This window comes from Medicago truncatula, chromosome 2 (genome assembly GCF_003473485.1).
Source record: "Medicago truncatula cultivar Jemalong A17 chromosome 2, MtrunA17r5.0-ANR, whole genome shotgun sequence".
Classification (NCBI taxonomy): domain Eukaryota; kingdom Viridiplantae; phylum Streptophyta; class Magnoliopsida; order Fabales; family Fabaceae; genus Medicago; species Medicago truncatula.
The window spans coordinates 445,750-457,140 of record NC_053043.1 but is presented as its reverse complement, the minus strand read 5'-3'; the positions used below and the strand labels follow the sequence as shown (position 1 = coordinate 457,140).

General features: G+C 35.6%; 1 protein-coding gene across 1 annotated transcript; it reads right to left on the bottom strand.

Moving 5' to 3' along the window:
• Nucleotides 1–2,146: 2,146 nt before the first annotated feature.
• On the bottom strand, nucleotides 2,147–8,543 carry LOC11420627 (probable magnesium transporter NIPA4). The gene is made up of 9 exons (XM_003592906.4): nucleotides 8,035–8,543; nucleotides 6,617–6,673; nucleotides 5,929–6,019; nucleotides 5,697–5,857; nucleotides 5,477–5,604; nucleotides 5,230–5,367; nucleotides 4,540–4,632; nucleotides 3,004–3,109; nucleotides 2,147–2,673 (listed from the first exon to the last, which is right to left on the bottom strand). Exons 1-9 carry the CDS (start codon nucleotides 8,189–8,191, stop codon nucleotides 2,579–2,581), a joined length of 1,026 nt encoding a protein of 341 aa, XP_003592954.1. The 5' UTR covers nucleotides 8,192–8,543; the 3' UTR covers nucleotides 2,147–2,578.
• Between the last annotated feature and the right edge of the window lie 2,848 nt (nucleotides 8,544–11,391).

Here is an 11,391-nt window from a genome sequence, read left to right as displayed (position 1 = left end):
CTCACAATCTATTTCTAGCAACACAAAAGATCTCGTGGAACTCAACTCAATCAGAAAAGGATCCACTACTGTTTCTGCGTAAATGCAGACTATTCATGACATTGATCTATTCATCCATGCTCTAAATGTTTTGGATCCATCATTTAGGTAGTTTACTGCATCAACTCGGACTCGTGAAAATCCAATTTCGTTTGATGCACTTTATGTCAAACTTATTGATTATGAAATCCTGTCACTGCTAACTAACTATGCTAATCGTGGTCGTTCCAATCACCACACCAGAGGTCACGTCGCAGTCAACCTCATCATGATTCCAATTTCTACAAGTTACCAACAACCACATCTCCTCGTGCCTACTCCGCTGCTTCCACTTCATCTCTGTGTTTACTTGAACGGAAACATCATCATTTACTTGAAACCACAAGGTGCTTACTTCATCAAGCTTCCCTTCCACCTATGTTTTGGTCTTTTGCAGCCAAAACCGCTGCATATCTCATTAATCGTCTTCCTCCGACACCTACTCTAAAAATGCATTCACCATTCTTCACTCTATTTCAAACTAAACCCAATTACAACAAACTTCGTTCTTTTGGGTGTCTTTGTTTTCCTTGGTTAAAGCCGTATACCTTGTGTATTTGTCGGTTATAGTTTGTCTCAAAGTGCATACATAGGGTCAAGATAGTTCATGTATACCACTTAAAAATGTGCTTATGTGGCTAATGTGTATTGGTTGGGATAAATTACCCACCATTCATCCATGGGTACCCTAGTTGTCACCATAAATTTTACAATTCTAGACATGTTCACTTCATTGAAAATATTTTTTCCTTATTCCAAAACATCTTCACAGGACATGTCATTGTCCACCTCAAGAAACCATTCAAAATAATCTCACACCACTGCCACGTACCCAACCCACCCACACATTTAGATAATCATGAACATATAACCCACCTAATAATAATGAGCACATAATTCCACAAGTTAGTTACCATTCTCCTACAAATCAGTCATCTACTAACACTTCCACAACCTCGATCGTTCCACTCCCCAACATCACAAAACCTCTATCCAAACCAAAAGTACCAGTAACTAATCACCCAATGCAAACAAGAGCTAAGCGTGGCATTTTCAAACCCAAACAATTGAACCTTGTCACCAAATATCCTTTGCCTAATCCAATTGAACCAACATGTGTATCTCAGGCGTTAAAGTCTACCAAATGGCAACAAGCGATGCATATGAATTTATGGCTTTTATGCGTAATGGTACATGGACACTTGTTCCTCCCTCACCACATTACAATGTTATTGGTAACAAATGGGTCTTTAGATTGAAAAGAAATCCTGATGGTTCTATATCTCGCTATAAAGCAAGACTTGTCGCCAAAGGATTCCATCAAAGACTGGGTATTGATTATAAAGAGACCTTTAGCCCTGTCATCAAACCTCAAACAATCAAGATTGTTCTCTGCATTGCTCTCTCTAAATCCTGGTCTCTCACTAATTGTTCCGTGCAGGAAGTCCTAACAAATAAACCCAAAATTAGAATTAACTAGACCCAATCCAATTAAAATTGTCGATTTTGGTTTGAAAAAAAATCTTTAATTTTTCCATCAATCCGAAACTAACCCAATATGATATGATGATAAGCATGCAGTTCGGATTTTATCATCTAAGTTTAGTTGTTATCTAACATCTTATTTTATATGTGTTTAAAGTATAAAATCAGCCCATCACCAAGGCATGGCTGTGATGAATGTTAATCCACGGACCCGGTGATTAGAACATAAGCAATGTGCTTATGAATTTTGGCCCCGTTTGGCTTGAGCTTATGAAAAATAATTTATGTAAATAAGTAAGCTTTTATTTTAATTTATAAGCTCTCACTAACGAAAATTGTATCTTCATAAAAAACTTATAAATAATATATAAAAACTTATTTATTTGCATAAGTTGTTTTATATAAGCTATAAAATAAGCTAATCCAAACGGACCCTTTGTTAATTATTTCCCAAAAGGAGGACGGGGGTAGCTAATAGAGCTATTCCAGAGTGACTTGTGAGGTTGAGAATCATATTTATAGTACTTACATTTAAAACAATCCTTCTAGGCACTTTCATGTAATAAACAGTTCATTCATTTGATTTTAAAATCTACATAAAATGACTTACTTCCATAGTTTTCTCTGACAAGTGTAAATAGAAATAGGGTTAGTTACATTGGAAGGTACTGATAAAAACATTGCTGCTCTGTCCAGTTCAAAATTTGATGATGAATACATTCATTTCACTGGGATACACTATATATAATCAGCGTGCAGAAAATTACATCGGTGTTTGTCTTCAGTGTGGAGTGTAGAGAGGTGTACAAGACTAGATCAGAAAGTACAATCATAAGGAGGCCAAAAGAACAATGATAGGAAACTCTCATCCTTCCACTCCAAACTGTATCAGGAAAAAATATTATGGGGTGGGAAATAATCAGTAAAATACACAAAGACTAGGCAAAGTCCCTCCCCAGCGCCTGAAGCTTTTGAGATATTCGAGGTGTGATGCAAATAATATATCACGGCGATCTCATGATCTCATGGATTCTTGCCTTCTGAGGGGAATCCCTTCAACATCATCAAAGCCATCCTCTTCTGAATGCTTATTAAGTCTAATAGATGAACCTAGTAAACATGTAAAAGAAGATAATATTAATAAGGGAAATACTAAAGAGTGCCTTTGGGGCATTGGTTAAGAGAACATAAATAGAAAAAAAAATGGTGAAAAGTGTTGAATTCAACTTCCTAAAAGTCAAAAAGTTGGAATTTTTCATTGCAAAACTACTACTTTTAGTTTCCTTAATTAAGAAGTGCCCTAAATGTCGGGCACTTGTTAGCAAAACCCTATTAATAATCATGTTTCAAGATGGCAGGACCACACTAGGAAGTGCATTGTGAGCCCAATAGAGGGAAATCTGAAGTAACGTGAAATTACAAGAGATCACTAGAGCATACCATCTGCCATATCCTTAGTCTTGTGCAGAAGAAAAGTTCCTGAAAGTATCGTCACAAACCCACATATTTCTGTGATAACTTGTGTAGGACTTTGCCTATCCCAGTCCTGATAACAAGTTTAATATTCAGTCAAAGATGAATCTTCAAATTAGCAAACAATGGACAGACAGATATTTGACATGTATATAATATCTAAACCAATGAATCTGCACCTGGAACACGATAAAAAACAAAATGAAGGACCTCTTAAAAAAATCAAAATGAAGGATCAAACCAATTCTTAATGTGTACCAAAGGATTTGCAAGTCTCCATGCTTGTTTAAGAAATGAGCAAAAAGAAAGCCGTTTTACACCCTGTTGAAGGTATGCGAACACACATAATTTTCGATTTTCATACATTGAAGATGTAAATGCCTCAGCAGACAGTAATTTATTCTCAAAGATCTCTCTCGCTCTCTCTTCTTTTGGAACCGGTTTATCACATATATGTGGGACCCACTTATTTTGATAAGCTTGATTCTTGACTAAAACATAAATAAAATCAGGTTGACATACTTTTAGGTATCATACCAAAAATAAGTACTCCAATCATACAAAAAAATATATATGAGAAGTGTTAGTGATGCACACTTTAACACCTCTTCCCCGTCAAAAAAAGAAAGAAAGAAAAAATTCTTCCCAAAACACACTATTCTACTGGTTGAAATTCAAATGAATTTCACTAAATCATGTAGGCTCAACAGCAGCACTTCAAGTAGAGAGGTCGTGATAGGGACAGAGCAGCAGCAGAAAGGTTGTGAGAGGGAAAGCAGAATAATGGTAGAGATAGAGCGGAAGACGAGAAATGGAACGAGGAAGGAGATATGTTACGCAAACCAGTATAGGATTAGTTAGTAGTGAATAATGAAATCATTACAAAGAAAGTTGAGGCAACTCCTGTCGTAGTAAAAATGGTAGGGTTTTGATTCGGTTAGCTTGAACATGTGCAAAGAAGACCCCCATAAAACCACCAATTCGGAGTAGAGTCGTAGAGGATAGCACAATAGTTACATGTAGAGGGAAGATCAAGAAAGCCTATAAGTCAAACCATTCAGAGAAATTGAGATTTGCATGATCTATCACTGGACTCGATTCACGACGAATCTTGTGAATAGGATTTGGTTGTTTGCTATTGTAGTTCTAGCCAACAACCTGTATATAATTAAGAATCTTGTGACAAGAATAGCACAAAATGACGCTAGATATCATCTTAAAATTGAACCTTTTTTTTTTTTGTTGACAAGATCTTAAAATTGAACTTATGTGCCATAATACGTCATATCTAGCTTTCTATTTTGTCATTACATTAAAAGCAAGTAGAACATAAACATGGAATAATACATAACACATAGAAAGATGTTTTATGCTTTAAATAAACCAGTTCGACAATAGGCTTCAGAAAACACAGATTTTAAATTAAGCAACCAATCTGGATAATGTAAAAAAAGCTACGGAGTCATTAAAATAAAAATAAACCAGTCTCGTGACAAAATTTACCTTAAACATGATAACACTAGCCACGATGGTTAATGTTGTGAACATAACATAATAAATGGGAGATACCACTGCTGTATTGAAAGTATCGAGTGCCTGATTAAGAAGAAGAAAAAAGTATCACATGCATTAGCCAGCCACCCAAAAAAGATGTACCAATGTGTAAAAGTTACTACACAGTTTAATTCGTAGAAGGACCACAAAACATTTAGGATTAGGTACTGTATATTGAAGTCACATTCTAATCCTAAACATAAGTTTGAAACTATAGAGATAATGAGATTTTTACATAGACCATTCAGATACCTAAACTTGCATTTATGCATTTAAATTATTAAACCATTCATTACACTTGCATCATCAGACCTTCCTACTCACTATCCACCTGCAAGCCATTCGAATATAAGGCATCAACTTCAATGTACTAATCCTCTTCCATAAATAATGATGTAAAACATGAAGTTTTTAAAGAAAAACATTATCTTTATTATAGCATAACTGTCACAGCAGACTGCAAAATAACTTCACCACAATGCAAAATAGATATTGTATTCATTACTTCTCCTCTACAGATTAATTTTTTCTTGCTTTATTTTTTCACCGAGAAATCATTTTTATGTATTGTTTTCCATTAAGGTACTTCATGAATTACCAATAAATGTAAACATCAAGAAACAAGAAAAGCTAGCATACCTTATTTAAATAATTCATTTGGGTAAGAACACAAACAGTTACAACTAGAGCGAAAACCCAAGTTTGAGGGTAAATTAGCTGATTCATCCCAGACAGAGTTAACTTTATGGCAATTCCAAGAGCTTTAACACTCATAACCTATTAAAAGAGAACCTGACAATATAAATACAGAAAGAAGGGAAAAAAATAAACAGAGAACTAGGGGGAAACAAGGACTGTTCATCAATAACTAGATGATGAGACATACCGATAGGGAGCCTACAAGGGAACAAACACCGATATAAACCATTATGTGTGTCTGGCCATATAGAGGAATGAAGTGGAAGACTAGAATAAAGGTAGCTGTTATAACCAATGCGGCATAAAATAGAAAAGCTGCAAAAAAAAGATTGTGTCTTTTGGTTAGTAGTTCGATTACAATGTGATATTTTGAGTAGACTAACATTTCAAGGTTGAAACATGGCTACCTGGATCCATAGCAAGATCCCATACTTCTGGCACTGATTCAATTTCCCGTTCTTGAGGAGCATGTAGAACAATTGTTGTAGACCCAACGACACACAAAGCGCAACCAAGAACTCCAAATATATGTAGTCTCTCCCGTAAGATAATATGGGCAAGAGCAGCACTGCAGCACATCATCACAAATCAGAATTTACAAAGAGTCAAGCATAAATACGAAGGTTAAAATTGCCATACCTGATAATAATGCTAAGAGCACCAAGCGGAGTGACCAATATAGCTGGAGCAAATGCATATGCTGCAAAATTGGCAATCTCACCGACAATCACTGTTGAAAAAGCAAATGTTAGAATTGAAACTTTAATCCATTTGCTGGTATCAATAACTGTGTGCAACTCAGATCAATAAGTTGTACGTAGATATTTTGTTAGCATCCGTAGATTGGAATGTAGAAATATTCCCATAGAAAATGAATGAAAGCAAAACGAAGTAAGAAGATTAGAAGGAAAAGCTGAAAAGATGCAAGCTTTAGCAAAAAAAATTCCTTCTGCAATAAATCTGGACAACAAGTAACAAAAATTTATATAACTTAACCGACACTTATGACTTTTTGCTAAGAGATGATAAATCGTACAGCGATGAGAGAAAAACATACAGAAGAACACCCCTATTAAGATTTGTTAAGGTTCTGCATGGAACTAACTAACATTATACAAGTTTAGATAGGAACCGCATCACTTTCTGTAATACTAAAATCACTAGAAGCTGAAAAAGAAGCAGGATTTGTGGGGATGCACAGAAAAATCAAAGATACAGTTCACCAATACCAAACAATAAGATGTTGCACAAACACATGTTAAAGAAAATATAGACCAGCATGCAATTTAATAATCAATCACAATAAATAGAACCATGAATGACTCACTTGTTATCATGCCCACCCACCAAAGTGGTTCATACAAGTACGAATAGCCTCCACTTCCTGTAAAAGATAATTCTTTGAAAGTCAGTTACAATTGAATTGTGCATGACCTGATTGGGTATATAACAAGAAACACAAATATGAGGAAAAAAACAACTATTGTGCAGATAAAATCATAAAATAACAAAACTTCCCCCTACCCACTCCATATACAAATCAAGCCGAGCCAATAGAGTTGATAAGCATCCATTTCATTTTAACATGTTTAACCTATGAAACACGGATACTCCTCGAATTATTAGGTGTGTCCCAGTGTCGGTATGCGTGCTTCGTAGTATTTATCTGTATGCATCCATTGTATTTTAATACTCCCTCCGTTTCAAAATAAGTGTCGTTTTAGCCAAAAAAAAATTGTTTCAAAATGAATGTCACTTTCTGTTTTCAATGCAATAATAACTTTTTCTTTTCAATTGTACCCTTCAATTAATACTATGTTACACCACTTCCAAAGTATTATTTTTTCTTTAATGAAAAACAAACCAATGGTTGATTAGGATAATTTGGTAAAATTGCTATGACATTTGACTACTTTATTCCATTCCTTAATTTGTGTGCAATTGGCTAAAACGACACTCATTTTGAAACGGAGGGAGTATATTTAACTGCATGAGAGAGAAAAATGTCCATACAAACAACATGAAAACAATTTAACTTGTAGACAGTCTTTTCAACATATTTTAACATTATCAGGATCAGGCCACAGCATACTCCATTTTCTTCATGACAATTAAACAACAACATCCACTGATCCAAGTCTTATCCCTCTAAGTGGAGTCAGCTACATGGATCAAATTACGCCATAATGTTGTATCATGTATCGTATCCCTGTCCAACTTATTAATCTATAGATCATTGTTGATTGTTTATCCTATAATCTTTCTAGGTCTTCCTCTGCCTCTAGTGATTTGATACTACCCTCCATAGGATCTACGCTCCTTAGTAGAAAATCCATGAATCTTCTCTCTACATGACTCTGGTGATTTGACACTACCCTACATCTCATATGCTCTCCATGAAAATTAAATAATCCCAAGCACTCATTACTCCATATCAAAGAGCACAACAAAATAATAGATAAGAGCATCAAAGAGATAGATTAAACCCAATTAGTTTGTTGCACTGAAAATGGATAAAATACACTTACTCATCTAGGTTGTAAAATGTTATGCAAGCACTTAAAATGAAAAGGCTTGGCATTGAAAAATACAGTTTCAAAAACAGTAAAAGTTACCCATTAAAGAAAAGGGAAAAACCCCAAAAATCCAGATCTTAAGAAAAAGCTAATAATCGAATTGCAACGCAATAAAATGAAGTGTGGAGTGAGAAGTAAAGACAATTTAGTGAGGAGATCGAAGGAGTACCTGCTCTGATTCCACTGGCACCGGCTTTTTTCAAACCCTTTTTTTTAACAATGAAGCTAGCGCCGATGAAGAAACTGGATGAAAGAGCGAGAACTAAACCTTTGATATTATCAGAGGACATTCCCTCTCGCCAACTAGAAGATGAAGAACTCGCCATCTCGCGGAATCAAAAACCCTAGCGAGATGGATCGAGAACAAACCTAATCAATTATCCTCCTTTTCCCTTGGTTCTGGATACAACAGCTGTCAGAATTGGTTTGTTCTCTTTCTCTGGATCGGGAATGAATCAATGTTTTGTTGCAATTGCAATTTCATATACACAGAAAAAGGGAAAAAGAAAAAAGGTAATAATTTTACAGTGTGAGTGAGATCACTAACAAAACAACGATGTGGATAGAAGATGAGTGATACTACACTCCATTCTTGTTATTGTTAATCATCAATTACTCCGACATCAACATTTGCTTAATCGATAATCAACATACCCTTCTCTTCTTCCTCCTTTTTCTTTCAATACAAAATACAAAACAAATTCATCGCTGTCAGTCACACCAAGTAAAATACGTTTTTGCCCCTTTGGTAGTTGCATAATTCTAAAGCATTTCCAAGCCATTTTTCGGTCAGTTTTTACCTGTAATTAAACCAGCGCATTTCCAAAGGCAATATAAATCATACAACATTGAAACTCGGTCATAAACAAGAAATACAATATCTTTTACAATTGTCCATAATTAAATCAAACCGACATTTGGTTCAAATTACACAAACGTTTGAAATTCATCAAAGCGTTACAAAGTATCCATAATTAAGTGTTCATAATTAAACAACTCATTACACATGATTATATTAAATCCCTCCTTACATTCATCACAATTGCATATGGAACGAACATACATATATAATATATTACTTTCCACCATATTCCGAAACATAAATCCGACGTCGCTATCGTCTTTAATAAGCCAGGGCATATAGCTTGCCGTTTTCCATGCGTATTCATCTCTATCTTCTCCTAGGTCTATGCAGGGCATTTGACCAAACAAGTGACGTGTATATTGATTTTCACCAAGATGCTCAAAATAAGTGTTAAGTATTGCACTTATTTGTCTTTTTAAAATAAGTGTTAAGTATGCTCAAAATAAGTGTTAAGTATTGCCTTCAAATCATCAAGATAGTCTGTCGGCGTTATCATAACCTTAATTGTCTTTTTAAAAGCGGAGTACCTAGCACGGCCTTCAATTTTTGCAACCTCATACATGTTTCACTTGACAAAAACTTTAAGAAAAGAATCATAGATTAGAACAAAATTAAAAGAAATGTAATAACGAATAAATCAAATGTGTAAACATTAATAACGAATAAATAAGTATTGCACTAGTTTCACCACATAAAAGTCATATTATCATATATATATATATATATATATATATATATATCAATATAAATTACATAATGTTAATTATATATTGGCCACAAAAAATTGGCGTTACAATTTCGACCCCAAAATATACGTCGGTGTAATTTCTACAAAAAAAAAAAGAATAATACCGACAAAAAATCACTCATTAAAGACCAAGTGATTGGGGAAGATCAAGTGAATTAGAATCTTCCTCATCTTCCGCAATAACTTCAAATTGTTGTTTTGGTTTTTCGGGAGTGTCCAACAAAATAGGCGCCGCTTTGTTTGACTCCTTTTGTGGTTTCGGCGGTTTGTTTCCACTTTCAATAGCCATGAACTTCCAGAACAACTCATGTTGATCCAAATACTCATCTTTCCAAGTCACCGCCTCTTCTTTCTTGTGATTGTGCCACTCCGTAGATGATGGAGGTGGTGGAAAACCATTTTTCCTCATCTTCGGAATTGCCCCAAGGCACAAGATGAGAGCCTTTTTCTTACCCGGGGGTGGTGCCCTCTTAGTGGAAAAAAAATTGAGTTTCTAACTTCAAGATTTGTCAACACGACCACACACCTTTTGTAATAATTAGCAACAATGTGTCCCATGTTCGGAAAAGTCAACCACTTATCAACAAGATGTGCACAACCTTTTGTATTTGCGGTAGGATGTAAGCCATTTAAAATGTAGTTATAACGATCCTCACCCGCAAATACTTCAACATAATCATCTCTATGATCTTTCAACTCTTGAATAAGATGTGTACGAATCATGATATGATTTTTTTCGGTCAAGCACATGCACTCGGCTATAGCCCGGAATCCACAATATCCGTCGCCAATAACATCCACCACTTTTTCAATAAATGGAAGCATGAAGCGTGACATGTAATCAATAGGCCTCATAACCGGGACAACCTTAGGCTTTGGATGCCGAGTAGGTGGTGGAAGTGGGTTAAGTGATGTTTTACCAAGACGAGCACCTTTTTTCCTTTTATATGATGATGTTGTTGGTGATGGTGACGGTTGACTATCCGGATTTTGGGAATCAGCAACCTCCCACGAAGAAGGGATCCGAATAGTCGATGTAATTTTTCCTTTAGACCTCGCAATGTCCACTTTTTTCTTGACTCCCTTGGTTGGTACTTTTCTTGGTGGTGGAGACATCATGGTGGTTTCAGGAAATGTCAACTACCGCAAACCCTCTTTGACTTCAAGTTTCATTTGGAAAAGGGAGTTTCTCTATACGTTCTACAATAGCCTTCAACTCAACCTCGACACAAAAACCAACTTCGTTACTTTCTTCACCCATATGTAACCTATGTCAATGGTGGTGTATCTCATCCAATAAAATTGGCTTCTCTTCAAGGAGCTTAGTAGCAATTTTGCATGCACATGGTAGCTCATAAGATGTCATTTGAACACAACCACAAATGTCATTGTCCATGCATAATGTTTCCCTACAACGTGTCTCTTCCAAAGCAATGTTGTTCAAAGCATACCTATACACATGACCACCTAAGCCGGAGTACAAAGTGACATCTTTGAATCTATGTTCTAACACGCTAACGCTCTGACCAAAGGTTGTTTGTATCATAGTGAACTAAAGCAACAACATGTCATGTATTTTCTCCCAACAAGTACCCAAATCACCCACACTATTGTCCAAATATTTCTTCAATAAAGCATGAGTTGATTCGACCATGTTGGTGGTCCTGCAACCAAGATGCAACACATGGTTTGTCCATGCCCTCACTATTTTCTCCTTCACTTCATTCAAGGTGGTCATGACATAATTTTTGAAAAGTGGGAAATCACTACATGAATCTTGGAACTCCACTAATGCATTTGCATTATTGCATATAACTCTTGAGTGGGCGATTCAACCATAGCTTTCCATGCCCTCATTATCTTCTTCACAACATCGCGAGGTTTCACCTCTTTCCCATCATTTTTTCCTAAAG